The sequence below is a fragment of the Lineus longissimus genome, chromosome 17, assembly GCF_910592395.1.
Source record: "Lineus longissimus chromosome 17, tnLinLong1.2, whole genome shotgun sequence".
Taxonomy (NCBI): Eukaryota; Metazoa; Nemertea; class Pilidiophora; order Heteronemertea; family Lineidae; genus Lineus; species Lineus longissimus.
In genome coordinates, this window is record NC_088324.1 from 5,039,957 (window position 1) to 5,060,034 (window position 20,078).

The window sequence follows — 20,078 nt, forward strand, 5'->3', positions numbered from 1 at the left end:
CTAGCAAGAGCCCAGGCCGCTAAATCGCAAAAATGTATTCATATCTTCCATATTTTATTTCATACATGTATATATACTGATTTTCAACTCACGTCGTCTGCTGGAGTGCATTGGTGTAAGCTCGTTGAACTGTACTTTTGGTCGCTAAACCGATACGGTTATCCACCGTGACACTGGAGGCGTATTCTGCGGAGAGTGCCAACGATCTAATAATTATAAGTCATCACAGTCTGCGTCATGTCGTGAAGGTTGGTCCGAGATGTTCATTTCCCCAGTTCTAGGACCAAGGCGTGAATGCTCTTGACGTCCATGACACTGGATACTTACTAACTGACGACCTCACCCAATGAATAGAATACCTGTTGACCATAGATGAATGTGTTTATGATTTTACCCTGTAAGGTAACTATTTCATGACCTATGGCCTGATATCGATCGGACATCGTGCTTGATCATTATGAATCTATACACCTATTGACCGGCGACGAAGGACCGCCGGACGTAACCAGTAATATCTATATTCCACTTAGGCCTACTGATAGGGTATAAATAGACCAGCGCATGTGTCATCTGTCATTCGCCACATACACGCTGGGTTGTGCTTCCAAGCATTCTTCGCTTGTATTTTGAGGTAAGTTGACCATCCTCCACTGCCAAACCACACGTAGGTGAAAGGGCTAAAAAATAGAGTTTAGCAAAGCCATTTCCATCGCGAGATATTACTAACATTCTGTCTTCCACATGGCCGCCTGTCCACGCAAACTTGTGCTCGCCTCAACAAGTCCCTAACAACACGTGTGATGAGCTCCCTGTCTAGTCGTACCTTCTTTGCTGAAGTTCATTCAGATCAGTTGGGGGTGTTGTGAAGAAAAGAAATGTAAGGGAGATCCTTAGCCTTGTTTTTGAGGTGACCTAGTTCGGACGCCATGCTGATTCTTAAATGTACGGGCCGCGAATATTCATCCGATTTTCTGCCGATTTGGTGCTTCTTACAAGTTCGATTGAAGTAATGGAAGTTTTCTTTGTGTACGTTACAATGCCCGATCGGAAATGACGTAGTTTGATCGCATTAAACTGTAAATCCATTGAACATTAGCGCTTCTTTAGTCAACTGATTACCTTTTTTGGGGCCGTGAACGACGCCGATAATGATAGATTTCGAGGAAAACATCTGCGAAAAATACTACTTTAGGGCCAGAAATAAAGATTACATTATGAACAATATATTCGTGTGTTCCATACCTTTCAGCTATTTCTTGATACGTGCATTGTCAACGGGCTCACAATGAGTGGCAAGAAGATAGTGCTAGCCTACAGCGGTGGCTTGGACACCTCCTGTATACTCGTCTGGCTGAAACAGAAAGGATATGATGTCATCTGCTATATGGTAAGTGGCAAACGATAACCCAGGAACCGGTTATGTCCAACCTCTACATCCGGGATCTACTTGATAAGCAATTCAAAATGGCTGCACCACTAGACCCTGGATACTTGTGTACGTCATATCCAGTCATATCGCTCGTCACCGCCAAAACCTGGGTGTGACGTAGCATGTTTGACCTATGACCCGTCTATTCGGGCACTACGTGTCGACACTGTTTCATCATGACCAAAACCGTTTGTAGCCGACCAAATAATTGTAAAATTAAACGATTATCTCAGAGTGAATACAGATAAAGAACCCTTGTACTTAAATTTAAGAATAAATTATCAAAAGGGATTTTGAAAAAACATTTTCACAGTGCTCGCGCGATTGGCATTTGTAACAAGTGCTTCAATTCGGTTCTATTTTTCTAATTCTTATTAATATTGCCGATAAAAGACACGTAGAAAAACCCAGATTCATACGCTCAGTTCATCTACGTACAGTGAACTTTTTGACAGAAAATCAGGGTGAGTTTTCTCTGTATTTTCTCTTGATTTGCTAGGTACAATTGGCCATGACAACTGTTATTTGAAATGTCATAGTTTAGAATGACTCCCGTAGCTTGTTCACATAGGAAGTGTTACCGTTTTTGGCTTTCTGTCTCATTAAATTTGCTCAGTCATTGAGTCGAAGTCGAAGATCAAAACACACATGAACGCCATAGTACATTTTATACACAAAACGCTGTTGCAAAAAATGTGTGCTAACCCATTTTCATTACCAACTGACCTACTCTGGGACGGTTACAGCGAAAGGTGTCATCCGTGTTTGATATCAAACTAAAAGTGTTTAAGAGTAGGTTTACCTTGATATACTTTTATGACTCACTAAACAACTTGAACACCGTTAGAGGAAGGCAGTCGCGTTAATGGTATCAAACTAAAGGTATTGAATGAGCAGTTTGGCGCTGGCCTGCTTAAACACAGTTGGAGGAAAGGCACTGAAGATATTGAAGAGCGGATGTGACAAAAGAACCCCTCAACTACTTCATTCATTGTAGTTCAAATAAAACCTTCACAACTGTCATCCACCCTAGGGGCCAAATTCATTAGACGTGTGTAATTTCTTCCTGATTAGTTATAGGGCCTATTCATGTTCTGTGAATATTTACATGAAGGACCTGAATCTGTCTATTTTGTAGTTAAACGCTGTTTTAAGCTGAACACCCTTCATGAATTTGGCCCCATTTGTCTAAGCTTGATTCCATCTAGTCTGTCCACATCTCCCTATCTACCATAAACCTACATTCTGGTACTCGCATATACTACTAGCTACATTTTCTTGTCATTCATCTCATTCCTTGCTATTAAATTCCGCCAGCGTAGCTATACAGGCCGCCATGCCTCTAGTTTATCATATATACCTCTAATTATCACTTTACATAAATAGGTCGGCGTTAGGTCGTGTGCTTTTCTTTCCTCGTTGCAATATACAGCAAAATCGCGCTATAAGTCCATAATTAGGCCACGGTGACCCGATATAAATGTTTCGCCAGCTTCGCTATTTTGCCGCTACGCGATGCGTTGGATCCTTGCGTCAAGTTGACACGTCAAGCTGAAGGAAATCGAGAACTTGCGCTCTGCTCGTTATCCGCGATACAAGTGTGCCCGTGTGGTAACGAGTGCTATGAACCACCGGGATGACAAACAGCATGTCTCATTCATATTCCTTTCGATCACATTCTTAATTCAGAGCAGATTAAATCCGTAACAAAAAAGAAATTGATTAAGCCAGTTAACTAAATTGGCGTAACTTTAGAGACTAGCCGACCTGGCGCATATATCATAAAGCATAATATAGTTCCATTAGAGTTAATGGCATCTTGATGACTGTCACTTTAAGAGCAGGGCATATCGAGAAGGTACCTTTACATTATCTAAGTTAATTGGCAACAATAAGCAGCGTTTCAGGTAGTGCTTTTATCATGTATTTTACTAATAGGGCAGCCTTAAATCTGATGGAAGGTTGGGGTTCCTTTAGCCGACCCAAATACCGGATTTTCGATGCGAGGGTCGGCATCTGAAACGTGGAGACTATCGTGGACACTTGAGAAACGGTTTACATATTATTGTAACGGCAGTTGTGCGGCTAAAAGGCGTAAAAAGCGGCCATCTGAGTGTCTGTTGGTGTGGGGGTGTGGGGTGAGTCGGGGCAGGCAAAGGTAGGCCTATTGTCATTACTCGGGTAGAATATTTAATAGTATTTATCTTGGTCAGTTGTAGACGGGACAGGGAAGAATTTACAAAACACACCTGATGATATAAGTGAATAAATTTCAGTTCAGTCGTTACCTAAATCATTCTAAAATATACTTTTTTAAATTCAATTCACTAGTAATTGAATTGGCCAAAAATATCATTGATCTTTTTATTAGTTTCATTATTGACATTCTAGAAGGAATATAATTAAACTAGGACCAGCTTAGCGTTGGCCAAAACATTGGGATGGTTTCTTTTCCTTTGCTATTTTCAATTTCTTTGCAGTCTATGCCCACAAATTACATCTTGTTCAAAGTTTGTTTGCATTTGGTTGATAATAACTCAGTACTTGCATGTCTATTCTAAAAGGATCCATAGCCGTCTGTGCCTTGCTATCCTTCATCTCAGACAGGACTCCAAACAGAAGGTCGCTTTGATACGGAGTTCACCACTCAGTATTAAAATGTCTGTCACCAAATTTCTGTCGCACTGAGATTTTTCATCTGTCAGTTGCTTCGGTTAAAGCTAATAGAGGGTAGTATTTCACGTCAAAATATCGTGGTAGACGGATCCATGTTTAGAATCAATACGCTTTCTACTTGCCTACAGCCATAGCGCCAGGGTGATTGTAACCACACGAGTTTAACCACTCAATTTTATATCGAGGAATCATTCTATCAAGCTGTAGCATTTTACCTACAATAGTTCATTCATTTTCCTACATCCAGATCCGCTAATTGCGGTACGAGCACAAAATCCCAACTCGCGTTTGAACAGATTTTTATGCATTCTCATAATGGTACACCTTAGATTGGATGGGCTGCTGAAGTAAATGGAATGACACGATAAAAACGCCATATGAAAGTATTCAATGACGTGGCATTACCGTGGACTTAAATACTTCAATTAAAGTACCATAATGGAACCTCGGGTACGAAAGCATGGTCGTCAACAATGGTACTATCCGTCCAGGCCTGACCGGCATCATTTGCGAAACGGGTCAAAACAAACCGTATTTATACCGGTTACGGATACACATAGCTAAAGGTCCATGTAGTCGGCTTGACTAACCGTGCGGTGCGAACGCTCGCTGCATGCCACGAATGTTGTTATTTTTTAAATGAAATTGTTTTCATTCATTGACAATTGAAGATCATTCATTCATTACAATAGGTAGGCCCCTGTCCTTTTCACTCATTGTGCCTAATGATGGTATGATGATGTCCGGAAATGTTCATGGCACTGTCGTGGATACGAAATAATAACCAATTGTTTAGAGGGGGACTTACTTTTGTTGAGGTGTTTAGTAGTTTTCAGTGTAAAATTCTCTGCACCTCTTTTTTGCTGCAGCGACTTGGGCCGCTTTGGTTGATAGGGGAATATTCAAGAGAAATAGCAATCACACTTTAATATTGAGGTTCGATTGTGGTGCCTCTGTCAGTATCCATGGTTAGACAACCAAAGTACTATTTGACCGAACGAACTTAGTATTTAGGGCCTTGTAATCAATAGTGGTTTTTAGAATGTTTACAAAATCCCGTTTTTCTTTGACATTGCCTTCAATGCTTCAAAGAAAACCAACACCTCATGACAATGCAATTAGTCGGATATTTGAGGACGCCGTGCAGCATAATATTATGACTGTGTTTGGAATTGCATCTCAAATCTATTATCATTATTCTGTGTTTTCCTCTGGCTGTCTGTAAAACCCAGCCGCCCAGTATCGTTGACCGTTATGAATCTAACACCTCGCACCTCAATTGGTCTCTTGTATTGTTTTGTAATCAATGTCTGTTAAGTCAGAGTCTTTCAAATAAAGAGTCTTGTCACGCTCTTTATTTGAAAGACTCTGACTCTATCTACGTTGCTCCTACAGCTCTCTCGAGCAATTCACTGGAAGCCAACCTTAAACTACAATTTGAGTTGAGGTACACAACAATGATGGAACGACCAATAGTTCAATAAAAAGGATACTCTGCATATGCAGTATACCTAAAATAAATCGGGAAACAAGTACCTACAACATAAATTGTTGAATTATATTGATGTGAACGAGCTAACAATTCAGGCAGTTGTGTTTGTAATTTTGATTAGCTGCTAATTGCCAAACAAAAAAATAATCAAGCCGGAAAACCAAGAATACAACCATTATCCCGGCAGACGCTGCGGTGCGCGTCCATAATTTCGAGGCAACCATCACAGGATTAATTGGACAGTTTGAGATAAAACTTTTGTTTGACCCCCCCTTACTACACTTGCAAAAGGAGAGGACATCGTCGTGATGCGGTCATTCAAAATGTAGAGTACGTAGGGAGTGGAAACATGGAAGAAACGGAACACAAGTGATGACTCTACAACTCTGAATATTGTGCAGATCATCTCTAATGCATGGGAGGGTGTCCAGCCATTCGTTATCCAGAACGGATTCGACATCATTCTGAGGGACGAGGATGTTGTACTTAGTACATGTTGAATATGTAGACGATCAAGACCCAGTTGATGGACCTCAGTTCATTGATGACTTTCAAGAACGCGAAGTTGTAATAAACGAATAAAGATCTGTTTTTGCTCCCATGAATTTGTCACCAGGCCCTAGTCGAGTGCAGTTCGTTTTGTGTCACCCTTTGCGACTGACTGTAAGCATGGTTATGTTACTGACTGTAAGCATGGTTATGTCACATGTATGACAATAAACCTGTAATGAAACGGCCAGGGGCCATTGTGCTCACCGCATAGATATTTGGTGGTTAGGAATTCATCCTAGTTAAAAAACATGCCACATGTATAGTGTATAGGTCAAACCAAAGTCGGTATGATATGTGATGTATCGTTGCTTGGAGTACCTACCATAAAAATATCATCGAAAACAAGCGAGATATTGCACTGCATACTGCACCGTTTTTAGTTTTGGCCTCCTGGTGGCCAAGTCGAGAATCAGATCAGATCGAAATTCCGTGTCCGAGGTTACATGATGTCGGGAGTCATGTGTACCAAATTTCAATTGCATAGCTTTATCGGTTAAGAAACGTGCCATAGTTACACTCAAACGACCAATTTTCGCCATTTGACCTCTGTGACCTTGAAAAGTAGGTCAAATCAAAAACCCGTACCAAAACGCATACAATTAGCCATTCGGAAGATGACAAACCTCTTACTTCAACTTTCTAGCAACCTGAGGAGCAACCATCGAAGCATTTCCTATCAAGTGAATAGCATATGCTATGCTTTATTCATATGAAGACAAGCATTCACTCCCTTTAGTAGCAAACTCTAGCTGCTAAAAAGCGTTGACTTTGACTTGTAGCAAAAACTTCAATTTCCGAGCATTTGCTAAGGTTTTATTCATACGAGTACCAGCAAAGCCTTCAAAATCGATAGAGAAATGCTAGTTTTTATTCATATGGCCCCATTGTGACGATGTGACTTCTCTTATATAAAGGAAACTCGACTTTACGTCCAAACGCAACTTACTGATACTAGATAATGGGCCATATGAATAAGAACTAGCATTTCCTTGGAAGCAAATCCTTCAAGTAGAGGCAGTATTTCCTAAGAGTAGAAGATTATGCTTGTTTTCCTATGAATAATGTGGACCTTTCACTGCAGATGCTTTGCTAAAAGTCTTCTAACAAATGCTCTAGGCCTGAACAGTTTTGGAACTATTCTAGTTCACAACCAACCCAATCGGCCATATGGCAAAAACTAGCATTTGCTTTCTCTATCGATTTTGAAGCAATTGCTTGTACTCGTATGAATAAATCCGTAGCAAATGCTCGGGAATTGAAGTCTTTGCTACAAGTCAAGGCAAACGCTTTTTAGCCTCGAGAGTTTGCTTCGAAAGGGAGGAAATGCTTGTCATCATATGAATAAAGCATAGCATATGCTTGTTACTTGATAGGAAATGCTTCGATATTTCAAGGTTGCTCCTGAGGTGGCAGGAAAATTGAAGTAAGAGGTTTGTCATCTTCCGAATGGATGATTTTATGCGTTTTGGTCACGAAAATTGTATTTGCCATGAAAGCCATACATATAGTTCACTGCATCGATTTTATGAGCCCAGGCGTAGCGGAGGTTATAGCATTTGACAATTTATTCGGAGGACACTCGAGATGGATCTTTGAGCACGAAAGACCAAATGTGACCCGTCACAGCAAAACCATGCGCATGTCGCACAGAAGATGATCCTAAATGACACCAGGAAATAATGGAAGAAATTGATGTGCTCATATTTCATAAAAGGCAGACAATAATAAATGAACAAACAGTCCGTCTCAACCTGCCAAGCTCAGAGCGACATGCGCCTGGTTTTGCTGTGACAGGTCACAAATGTTAAATATTGGATCACGTAAGTGTCCATTATAATCGATCAGAAAATCTGCGACCTAGTTCCTTTCGTCAACGATAAGTCGTTTTAAATAGAATCACATAATTTTTTTAATTGGTTAATGGTTATATATTATGTTTATGCGTTACTGTATAGTTTGTGGGGTGTATCTGATGAATGTAAGTGTGGTTTTAAGAGGGGAAATCCGTTGTTCTTCTAGCAAATCTATTTTTGGCTTCTCGGGGAATCCCCAAATTCCAGGACGGTATGATGAAAGAAAAATGCGTGTCAGATAGAATTATATGCGAATAATATGTATTTTTTGGAAACGAATTCAGCTGAATAATAGTAACGAATGATTGTATAGTTTCTGGGCTGTTTTTGAAGAATGCTAAGGCCATTTTAAGGGGGAAATCCGTCATTTCTGACCCATTCTATTTTTAGCCTTTATCGGTTTCCCCAGGCATGTGATTAGACTGGTTCCCGTCTTTTCCGCTACACGGCGCTGACCGTTTCGACTACAAATGTGATGAGTGCGTAATGTTACAACTTGCGTAAACATGCCTACAGACCCCTCCATCCACACCCACAACCAAAGCCACACCCCCACGTGATCCCAGTCGCCGCCAGGTTTGTTTCTTCATAATCTGCGAGAACTCAGGTTTCGGTCTGGCGAGGTGGAGTACAAATTTTTCTATCAAAGTAATCATTCCAAAACAATTGCGAAGGGGCTCTCCCTTAGCAGTAGAGGCTCTATGGTGTATAACGAGGCAAATTATCAAACGGATGCAGGATTTCCCCAGTTAGATGTAAGATGAGTCGGATGATGATGACGCGAGAGAGTGTGTCAACGAGGGCAGAACATGCCAACATCTTTTCATCAGGTGACCTCTTGACCCCCTATCCTCGAATACCAGGGTCAGTCGTGTGCTCCTCTCCCACACACATTACTAGAAAAACTTGGTCATTTATAGGTGCCTAGTGAAAAGCCCTGAAGTTCAGGATGCTTTACTTATCCCCTTCTAACAATACCAAAACCACAAGATGAAATAGAATACCAGTACCGACCATTCATAAGAAATATGACATCGGGACTGAGCTTCAAGCATTTGCTAGAAGACAAGCATAATCTTCTAGCATAACCTTTTAGCAAATACTGCCTCTACTTGAAGAATTTGCTTCCAAGGAAATGCTAGTTTTTATTCATATGGCCCATTGCCCGTCGGGATATGACACCATATTGCCCTGGTCGGGATATATGGTTGATTGGCATCTGATTATTCCACTCTAAATTCCCCAAACTGAATCATCCGCAAAAACTCGAGCAGCAATTGAAATTGTCACATCGGACTGCACAGCCCACGGGCAACGTTACTGGGATATTCATTTTGCCAAACTGCAGACAGACTCGACCAAAATTCATATTTTTCCTACATTAAATGTTTTCGTCTGAATTTCGGATTTTATACTAATGCCCGCTGTACACGATCCCTCAAAATTGGATGAAAAAAATTTGACCGAAAAGATTGATCGTGTATGGTGGGAAATTGGATGAAATATGTTCCATCAATCAAAGATTGATGGAATAGAGCCGGTCCTATTTTTGAATGACGAATTGATAAAATTTGACCGTGTACAGCGGGCATGGATATTTATTGAACAATTAACCCTATTGAATTGAATTGTTCGTGGGTTCACCGAAATCAATGATCGTCCATTCCTCCTTCATGATGACGGTGGTTATGCAATTTGACGGGTTTGTAATGCAAGGCCTAGATTCCACAGTTTGCCTCTCATAGACGACAACATGGGCTGGACGCAGAGGGCAGTGGAAATCATGATAGAGTCGTATAGGGCCCACCCAATCCTATACAACACCAAAGATGCCCTGTACCACAATCGCGTTAAGAAGGAACTGGCCTACCAAGAGGTACTTGAGGATGTCTGCAAGGAAAAGAGTGACTGCACGGTTGATGACGTGAAGAAAAAAATGAACGGGCTACGTAGCAACTTTGCTAGGGAAATGGAGAAGATAAACAAGACCAAAAGAAGTGGTGCTGCGGCAAAGGATGTGCACAAGCCAACCGTATGGTGGTTCCAGAAGCTGCTCTTTCTTAACGATCAGCAAATATCTCTTCATCCATACGCAGATAGTTTTTGTAAGAAGCGGGGTCTTCCAGCCTGAGCTCCTCGTTTAGCATGGCATATGCCCCTTTGGATGCTCTTCGAAGGATCCATGGCCGTGTCCAATATCGGCGTCGTCGTCGTCGTTTCTTCTTCAATGCGGCCATGGCTATTGCTATAGCAGCAACGGCAGCTGACGCAGCAACGGCCACAAGCAGTCTTGACTGCACGGGAGCCATTTTGTGAATGCTTGGATGAAAATGATTGACCGTGTATGGCGGGACCCTCTACATACAAATTTGACCAAAAAGATTGATGAAAAAGTTTGATGAAAATGATTGACCGTGTACAGCGGCCATAGAGTGTGAAAGCATATCTCTGGTAAAACCAAAACAACATCAGTGAAAATGACATCACCTATAACTTCTACCGCTTGTACCCAGACAAATGCTTATATCATGTTGACAAGACCTATTACATGTCTTACTTTATGATTATGTCATACCTTGACCTGGAATTTTAGAATTTAGAACTGTACAATGCTTTTTAGGGTGTAATTAGCATCATTAAACAAATTTCATATAGGCATTCGTTGTATTTCTTATCATTCCAGAAGGTAATAGTGCTGAGCTGTTGTCAGCTTCCAGTCACGTTGTTCAGACAGTGTTAACCACCTGAACTTTACCTGAATCCGACCTCCAGGTTTAATGTCCTCGTTGCCGCATCCTAGGCTCGACATCATCATTGCCATCACCTACCGACTCGTCGTCGTCGCTGTCACTGTCTTCTGCAACATCGGGAAAGTCCTCATATTCATCATTCAAATACTTTGCCAAGTTGTGCAGCATAAAGCACGCTACGATGACGCTGGGAACTTTATGTGAAGGAAGCCTTACTTGGCCGGCCAGGATAGGGAACCTGCGCTTTACCTACCCGAAGCATCTCTCTATTACAACCCTTTCATGCGCATGGATTCTGTTGAATCTTATTCCTTCTGGTGTAACTGGATTTTCATACGGAGTTAGTAACCAGGATGCAGTTCCATAACCCTGGTCTTTGAGGAGAAGTGCACCTCGGCCGTAATGAGGCGAGTGTATCATAAACCTTTAAACATCTGAGTTTTTCCTAATTCTACTTCCGTGCACGGAACATGGCCATTTTGCATCCATGCTGGTAAAGTGTTCGGCGGCATCACACGTTGCTTGAACGTTGATGGAGGCAAAGCCTTTTCTGTTGATGTACTCGTCTCCATGCCCCCGGGGTCCACCTGGTTTTAGAATTTTAACATGTTTACAGTCCAGTGCACCGACAGTACCCGGAATCTGGTACTTCTGCTGCCAGAGTTGCTCCGACTGACGGATTTCTATTTGGGAAGTTGGACATTTTATCCAGAGACTGGCTTTTTCCGTCACCTGAGTTAACACTTTCGCAAATGTTTTGGAAACAGTGCTTTGATGGATTCCTTTGTCCTCTGCCACGCCAGATTGAAAGCCTGGGTCTCCCAAATACCGAAGAAAAACTTCCATTTGGTGTCTTGCACTCAAACACCCACCTCGAGTCTCCCCCGAATCAATCAGAAAATGCTCCGCCATCCGCTGCACGTGGTCCTCATCAAATCGATACAGTGAACGATATGTCCCTACACGACATGCCCTTCGCGGCAAATACACCTTTTCCTGACGAACACGCATAAAACCAGCCATAGCGATGATGACCAACCATTTACTTCGACTTTCAAGACTGATCTGGAGAAACGTTGAAAAATCGAAGCATTTCCCACCAAGTAAAAAGCATACGCTAAACTTTATTCATATCGAGACAAGCATTTACTTCATTTCGAAGCAAACCCTAGATGCTAAATAGCATTTGCTTTGACTTGAAGGGAAACCTTCATTTTCCTAGCATTTGCTATGGTTTTATTCATATGAGTACAAGCAAATGCTTCAGAATCGATAGTAAAACAAAATCATTGCCTGCCTGAATGGGTGATATGAATAAAAAACAGTAAGTACTAGCTAGTATAAAGTAAAAGTAAATACTAGCTAGTAGTTACTAAAAGTATAAGTAAATACTTAAATCCATATGAATAAACATTTGCTTTTACTGAAAAGTAAATACTTCTGAACTACTAGTATCTACTAGTCTGAGGCCTGCGTTACCGTACTCAAATTGATCCTCCACGTGAATGTGATGAGGTAACAAGGGTGTTTTTAAAATATATCTTTTATTCCTGGGGACAGTAACGATAGGCCTTGTTTTGTAGTGCATGGAGTGCAACACTTAAGAAGTGGGAGGCAGATCTTCTTGATCTAATTGATGCAGAGTCCAATCTTACCCTGAGCGGTAACCCAGGTGGGTATTTCAAGCTCCGCGAACTTTCCAAGCCAACAGGGCTTGTTTCATATTTCATTCAATAATTCATATTTTATTGTTTTATCATAGACAAAAATGGTTTATTTTACACCTTTCCTCGGCAAAACAGAAACAAAAACAACACAAGGCCATAGAATTTAAACCCTTCTCTGATTCTCTCATTTCAGGTGGCATGAGTGTTGGGCTTGGAACGAGGCGTTCATCATCGGTTAAGCTGTCCAGGTCTACCCCAGACGTGGAAGTCCCTACTAACCGCCACCGCCAGAGCTCAAGTACCGTTACTCTAGCCACTTCTGGTCACCGTCGTAACACTAGCTCAACTACTCAAGCGAAAGAAGGCAAACTGCCCCCTCCTCCTCCTCCACCGAAGAAAAAAAAGGTCCTTCCGGAAACAGAAGACACTGAAAACCTGTCAATGATGGAGCTGCAGCGCCTCGTTCTCCTGGAACAACTTAAACTGGCAAGAATGCAGCAAAACCAAATCTCCGCTCCAAACTATATGTAGTCAAATTTACATGAACAGTCAATTACAGAATTAGTGTCTATGGTTAAAAAATGCATTGTTAGTCTTTCAAAAGCACAGTGGTGATTGCTTCACTACTCAAGACACCATTCATCTCCAAACAATGTAATAATCATTACAAGTGATAGAGACCTAGTTCATTTCATGGATGATATTCGCTATTTGCCGCCTTCTCCCTTGTCCCCGTTGCCGAATCCGGATATCATTGTAGTCCTCTCCATCATCAAGGTCAACATTGTTATTGTTCACCACCTCCGGAAAATCATCAGGATCCTGAATGTACTTAGCTACGTTGTGCAAAATAAAACAAGCCACAACAAGGCTTGGAACCTTCCCGAGCCTGAGCCTGACACGTTCCTGTAGAATAGGGAACCGCATTTTCAGCTGACCGAAACACCGCTCGATAATCACTCTCTCCTTGGTGAAGAGACGATTGTAGGAGTTTTCGGTAGGTTCATGCGGATCTTTAAAAGGCGTCATCAGCCACGGGGCTATCCCGTACCCATTATCACCCAACAAAAGTGTGTCAGTCCCGGAATTCTTCATGAAGATACCAACGTCCGAGTTCTTCCATATGCGCGAATCCTGAACCGATCCTGGCCACTGACAATTTACACTTGTAAACCTCTCCATTGCGTCACACGTAGCTTGGACATTAATGGATGCAACTGCCTTCCGATTAATATATTCATCACCGTGATTCTTCGGTTTCTGGACCTTGATGTGGGTGCAGTCCACTGCCCCTATCGCAGAGGGAAAGGTATACTCCTTTTGGAACCAAGAATCCTTTGCTGATTGAATATCGGCAGCACTTGTCGGGAACCTAATCCACAGATCAGCTTTTTCGACAATCTGGTTTAAAACATTTGAAAATGTTTTACATACAGTTGTTTGATGGATTCCAAAATCCACCCCGACACCTGTCTGAAATCTAGGATCACCGATATGCCTGAGAAATACCTTCATCTGCTGATTGACACTCAGTGCTCCTCCTCGATTTTCCCCACTATCAACAAGAAAGTTCCGAGCCAACCAATCCACGTTTTCCTCATCAAATCTATAAAGTTCTCTGTAAAGATGCGCCGGGCATGTCCTCCTTGGCTCATATACCTTAGTTTTCCTTGGTATGTTCATGAAGGCTGCCATGTTTTCATGAACGTCTGTTCGCGTTTGTGTCTAAGGTAGGTCTGGAGCTACCTTCAAAATTTCAAGTAAAGACTTGGAAAGTCCTAGCAAATACTGCTGATTATTCATATCCTGGGCGGTATTTAATTTTTTTTGAGTAAGTACTGCACTAGTATTAACTAGTACTTATTAGTAAAAAGTAAAAGTAAGTACTTGTAGTTAATACTCCTGGTTTATTCATATAGTCGCTAGTAAATACTTCAAAAACTGAAGTAAAAGCATTTACTAGTTTTTATTCATATTACGCATAGACTCCATGATGATTATTTTGCAGGCTGACGTAGGGCAAGAGGAGGATTTCGACGAGGCGAGGACAAAGGCCCTGTCCCTCGGGGCGAGTAAGGTGAGGGGGCCAGGAAAAACTGACAATGCCGATGAATTATCTGTGGTTGATCCCCATATTTCAGTTGTGGCATACAATATATAGCTTAGAGAGACCATGACTTTGCAATATGGGAAGCATAGAAGAACGTGTCAATCTATTTTTCATCATTCATAAAAACACGAGGGGAAACACAAAAATTCAAGAACGGAAACTGTCAAAAATGTTACAGCCGTTTTAAAACTGAATTGACGGTGATTTTTCAATGAAACACGCACTCCTATACATTTACCTACGGTGTACCTGTTTAATAGGAACTTCGTTCACTCCTTCCCTATAAAGGACATTTGATATTATTAACGGTAATATTACAAAGCTATCGGCTGCCTAGTCACCCCATATTCTGCTCTAGACGTTTCCATCAACAAATTGCACAAAAAAAGAAAGAAAATCTAAATCGGACTGAACTATCCTGCTGTTCCGATGTTGTTGACTCAGATTTGATCCGAGTAAGCCGAGTATGCGTCGATCATCTCCATGTGGACCGATGCAAGGCGCTGCATGGAGACATAAATTATGGAATGCCAAAGCGGAATAAACTCAACACAAGATCATGTCTCAAGATCTAAAATGACAATTCGCTTAAACAGGTAATAGTTTTGAGGACTTGTTGACTGTTCTCTCTTCAGAATGGTAATTGCGCAGCGGTCACCCCAGTTGCATCATCCATTCCAGGCTCTGAACTCTAATTTGAACAACAACCCCCAGGATTCTTTCTTACTCCCCTTCACAAGTGCATGTCGTTCTTATTATTGAGCATGAAAATGATAATATGTTATCGCTCGGAAATTACATCTCTTTATTTAGAATATTTAGGTCTTCCCACCAATGGTGCAATTTAGGGACATCTATGTCATCTGACGTAAGTCCTATCGCTGCTGTTTTGCAGTTGGTGATTTCTTTTTGACTAATTAGATATTTCAAAAGAATTACCTTTCATATTTAAAGTAGCAATACAGTCATTTTAACACTTGCACACTATATTCACTACTTCCCCCATCTTGCAGGTATGCATTCTGGACATCAAGAAGGCGTTCGTGGATGAGTTCATCTGGCCATGGGTTCACTCCAGCTCTTTGTACCAAGACAGATACCCCATGGGCACGGCGCTGGCCAGACCGTGTATAGCAAGGTGAGTAGGCCGTACTCTTGACAATGCTGGATGAGATAGCATTTTCTGTTTAATGTGACTGGTCAAGTGTACTTTCCGAATGTGGCTGAAGCCGTGCACTCGGGAATATGCATGATGTGCAATTGAATCCGACACTGTATACAGCCAGTGGACAACACAACCGAAAGTAGGGCATTTTTCTGTACGGTACACTGAGTAGGCTAAAGGCTTCCAGAGATGCAATCTGGAATATGTATTGTCGTCCGGATGGCAACCTTGGTCTAAAGCTCGACTCCATCACTGATCTCTTTACTGAATAACCCTCAGTCTCATCTAAAACATGAGTGGAGTGCAATAATAAAGTGACCAAACTTTTTATTCCTTAAGATCAAGTCAACGCCATCATCACTCTAGTTTATCGTCAGGTTTGTCCCGAAAACTAATACATTTCATTTGATGATTTTGATATTGTAACTAGATTAGTAGAGTGAGTCGAATAAGGGTTCACGGTGTCACTTTTCACATTATACACTTGTCACGAGTTAACTGACTTCGGCTTGAAAACACGACGTGAGGGTGAAAGGTGATATCTTGAATCGTATGTGGCCCACTCTTTGGAAATGACTTGTACATGAAAAGTGAGCAGTCACACGTCACATGAGAAAACGTGAACTGATCCATATAATCGCGATCTTAATCACATGAAACTCGAAATTGCAACATCAAAATCAGCAAACGAAATATATATTTGGAATGTTTTTTTAGACCATCTTAACATTGCACCGAGGAAAATAGAGCGATATGTTGGCGTTTATGGCAAGCCGTGTGTCCAATAATTAAGAAAACCTAGTTTTCTTCTTTAAAAATGTAATTTCATGTAAGAAAATCACGTTTTATTCATTGAAACTAGGTTTTTATGGAAGAAGCATAGGTTAATGATAAAAACCACGTTTTCTTGATAAAAAACCAAGGGTTTTGCAAGAAAACTATTAAGAAATTAAAACTATGCTTTTTCAATGAAAAGAAAACTATGTTTTGTGGAATATAACCATATGTATGTCTTCATCAAAACCTAGTCTTTATTGAAAAAGGTTATTTCAGGTTATTTCTGTTAAATCCTGGTTTCCAATCCATCTGCCAGAAAACCTAGTCGTTTTACCTCGTCTCCACAGCATGGCTCGCCTGGGGAGAGGTTGGGTTGGAGACGAGGTAAAAAGTCTAGGTTTCATTAAAACCTGGTTTTCTTCTTTTAAAAACTTAGTTTCATAGAAGAAAACCATGTTTTTTTCTTCAATAAAACTGGGCTGTATGGAAGAAAACATAGGATTTATCTTCTTTGAAACTTGGTTTTGAAGAGAGAACATAAGACTTATACTTTTTCGACTTTTTCGACTAAAAACCTAGTTTTCTTCCATGTAACCTAGCTAGTTTTATGGAAGAAAACCATGTTTTCCTCCCATAAAAACATAGTTTCATTGAAAAAACCCTGGTTTTATTCCATGAAACTAAGTTTTGAAAGAACATTCCATAAAACTAGGTTTTCTTAGTTATTGGACGAACGGCTTGCCATATGCGTTGACCACTTTAATAGAGCATAGTATTGTTTGGTCAACTTTTCCTTGCTCACCCCAGTTCGATTCTTACAGCACGACATGTGGGCGCGTGAACATAAGTGCGTTCCTTTTTGGCACTGCACTTGTAAGCCGCCTCATCTCGCTAGGCCTACAGGCCGAAGAGAGACCCTCGTAGCACACGAATCCTTTTTTGCAATACACACTGTAGTATTTTAATACATAGGCATTTAAAGAACATTATCCAAGAAATAAATACAAAAACTTGCCAATATGGTTAGTGATGAGTACAAGTGATAGTTGTAGCCCAGTCCGGTGTCTGATCAATTCTATTTACGCATCTTCACTCATCCTCGGGCCTGGCGCGAGAGCATTCACGTGCAGATCATACTGGGCATGCGCTTCAAGGAGCAAGATCCGCTACTTATCCAAATACGACGTCAGTTAAAAAAACGCACTTTCAGATGAGACCCTTGGCAATATTCATTCAAAACGTAGTGATTGGGTCGAGTGGCTTTTAGAGTAGCTTTTACACGGTGTGAGTGCAGAAAATGCTTTGCTTTCAACCTTTGCACTGGTAGAGATGGCTAATAGAGTATATATATGCACTTCACGGACATCTTCGACCTTACCAAGCACAACGTAGGGCTGAGAGAGCGTATCATCAGCATTGAATAATTCTAATCGAAGAAAGTTTCTAATTGGAGTTAATCACGGCGTTTGATATATCTCTGAATGTATCTTCCAGGGGTCTTGTGAAAGTAGCAGTGGAAAATGGCGCAGATTATATTTCCCATGGTGCAACTGGAAAAGGAAATGACCAAGTCCGGTTTGAAACGAGCTGTTATGCATTGCATCCTACTATAAAGGTGAGAACACGGCAGTCACATTTTACTGTAAGAGCTGCATGTCGTTCCTCTCAAGCAGACGATCTTTTTCAAGGGGATTACAATAAATGGTAACTCGGCCTTGATTCTTTCCCAATGAAGGCATAATGTCCAAAACATGCGATGCAGTAAGAAAGGATTTGAAAATTGAATTAAATGCCGTACACACATTACGCAATACTGTCGCATTTGAACCTCCTTTTTTTCCTCCTACATGGGCAGACGACAACTAAGTCGACCTTGAAACATGGATGCGCATACAGGAGGGCAGATGTTGTTTCTGCAAGTGTCGATTTCCGCATCTTGGCTTCATTTGATTAGGAGCAATTACGTTGTTAATGTTATTTTAGTGTACGAGGGTATAACCAGTCAACTGGGTGAGGAGAGTAGTTGTGCTGTTTCATACACGGGTTTTGTTCTATCAGACGCCCGTTCAATGGGTGTTAACAGCAGACAAGTTACAAAAACGAATAATTAGCGGGGGCGGGGCGGGGCGGGGTACACTCTTAAAATTCATTTGTAAAACAACTAATTTTGTAGTTGCTATTGCACAAACTGTAGAATTATTAAAAACTAACCATCAATTAGTTGTTCCAACTAAAAAAAGTAATAAAAACTACCATTAAAATGATTAAGAATTACTGTTTTGAGAGTTAAAACAACTAATTACACAGTCGGTGCAATAGCAACTACCAGCGTAGCAAGAAATTACTATTACTGTCAAACAGTTATTTTTACTATTTGATTTTAAGAGTGTGGACAGTATAATATTTTTTTTCTCGATTTTTTTGAGTTGTTCCCTTTTTGTAGAGGTGTACAATATGTTACATACCTGTTGCACTACCTTGTACCTTTTGCTTTTGAAACCAACTGTATGCATAGTTACCATAGTTACCATAGTCACCGTGCTATTTCTTCTGTGCTGAGATATTTCTATTTTATCCTCCTCGGAGCAGAACGTTTGCCCCTCACTGCAGCGGATCACCCTCTTTCTTAGTCCGACTATTGGCAGGGTGCTTCATCCTGTAAAGTAGACTTAGCTGGTTCCTTAAAACATTGTACAGTAACCATGTTGCCATACACAAGTTATTGCGGAATTAAATCCGCAAAGTACATATGTTATCGTAGTCCGAGGTCTATCAAGTTTTTACGACTTACGATCGAAAATGCGGTTGTGAAAATGACCGTTATCAAATTTTTCGTATCGCCTTTATTCAAACCCTGGAAAGGACAATTATGTGCCGCAACTGTTCGCTGTCATTTACTGTAATTATTAGGTAATTGCCCCTTGGAAGATCCCCGAGTTCTACGACAGATTTCCCGGTCGACCTGAGCTATTCGTCTTCGCCAAGGAGAACAACATCCCGCTGCCTGTGACACCAAAATCACCATGGAGCATGGATGCTAATCTAATGCACATCAGGTCAGACTTGTAAACTACACACATTGTACAGTATCAGTAGTCATGTTGTCTCTCATAATGAATAAAATTATCTTTTTCCTACTTAATCGATGAGGGCGGTCTTGGTATTCACGTGGAATGATTCCACACCCATATGGTATGTTTTGACAGAGAATTCAGTGCAGTTATTTCAAGGGAATATACCATTCTGCTCTAATCAGCAAATGCGGCAACCTACAGACTCGCGACTTGAATTAAAAGTCGTGCTCAAAACGCGCTCGGTTATTTAATAATTTTGCTTTCGAATATTTTGATAAAAGGAAACATGTACATGTATATCTCTACATCAAACTTCTATCTCTCTGCACTTACTCTGCAAACAGTACCATTACCAATGTTCTACTTCCTCTTTAAAGGGGTTATCAAAGCCAGCCGTTATATAATCGACCCCACGCAACCGAAAGTGCAGGACAAATAAACAAAATTATTCAACTCGATTAGATCTTTGTATTTCATTTGTTTATGAAAACCACCTTGACAGGTAAATCAATTTGGCGATAGCAAAAATGAAA

General features: G+C 40.9%; 1 protein-coding gene across 1 annotated transcript in view; it reads left to right on the plus strand.

Annotated features, from left to right (window-relative positions):
- Nucleotides 1–553: 553 nt before the first annotated feature.
- Nucleotides 554–20,078, plus strand: part of LOC135501201 (argininosuccinate synthase-like) — a 28,690-nt gene continuing 9,165 nt past the window's right edge. The window contains exons 1-6 of the mRNA XM_064793131.1: nt 554–631; nt 1,250–1,387; nt 14,428–14,496; nt 15,543–15,667; nt 17,966–18,086; nt 19,382–19,527. Coding sequence (XP_064649201.1) covers nt 1,286–1,387; nt 14,428–14,496; nt 15,543–15,667; nt 17,966–18,086; nt 19,382–19,527 — 563 coding nt within the window. The 5' untranslated portion in view covers nt 554–631; nt 1,250–1,285. The remainder of the gene's footprint in view (nt 632–1,249; nt 1,388–14,427; nt 14,497–15,542; nt 15,668–17,965; nt 18,087–19,381; nt 19,528–20,078) is intronic.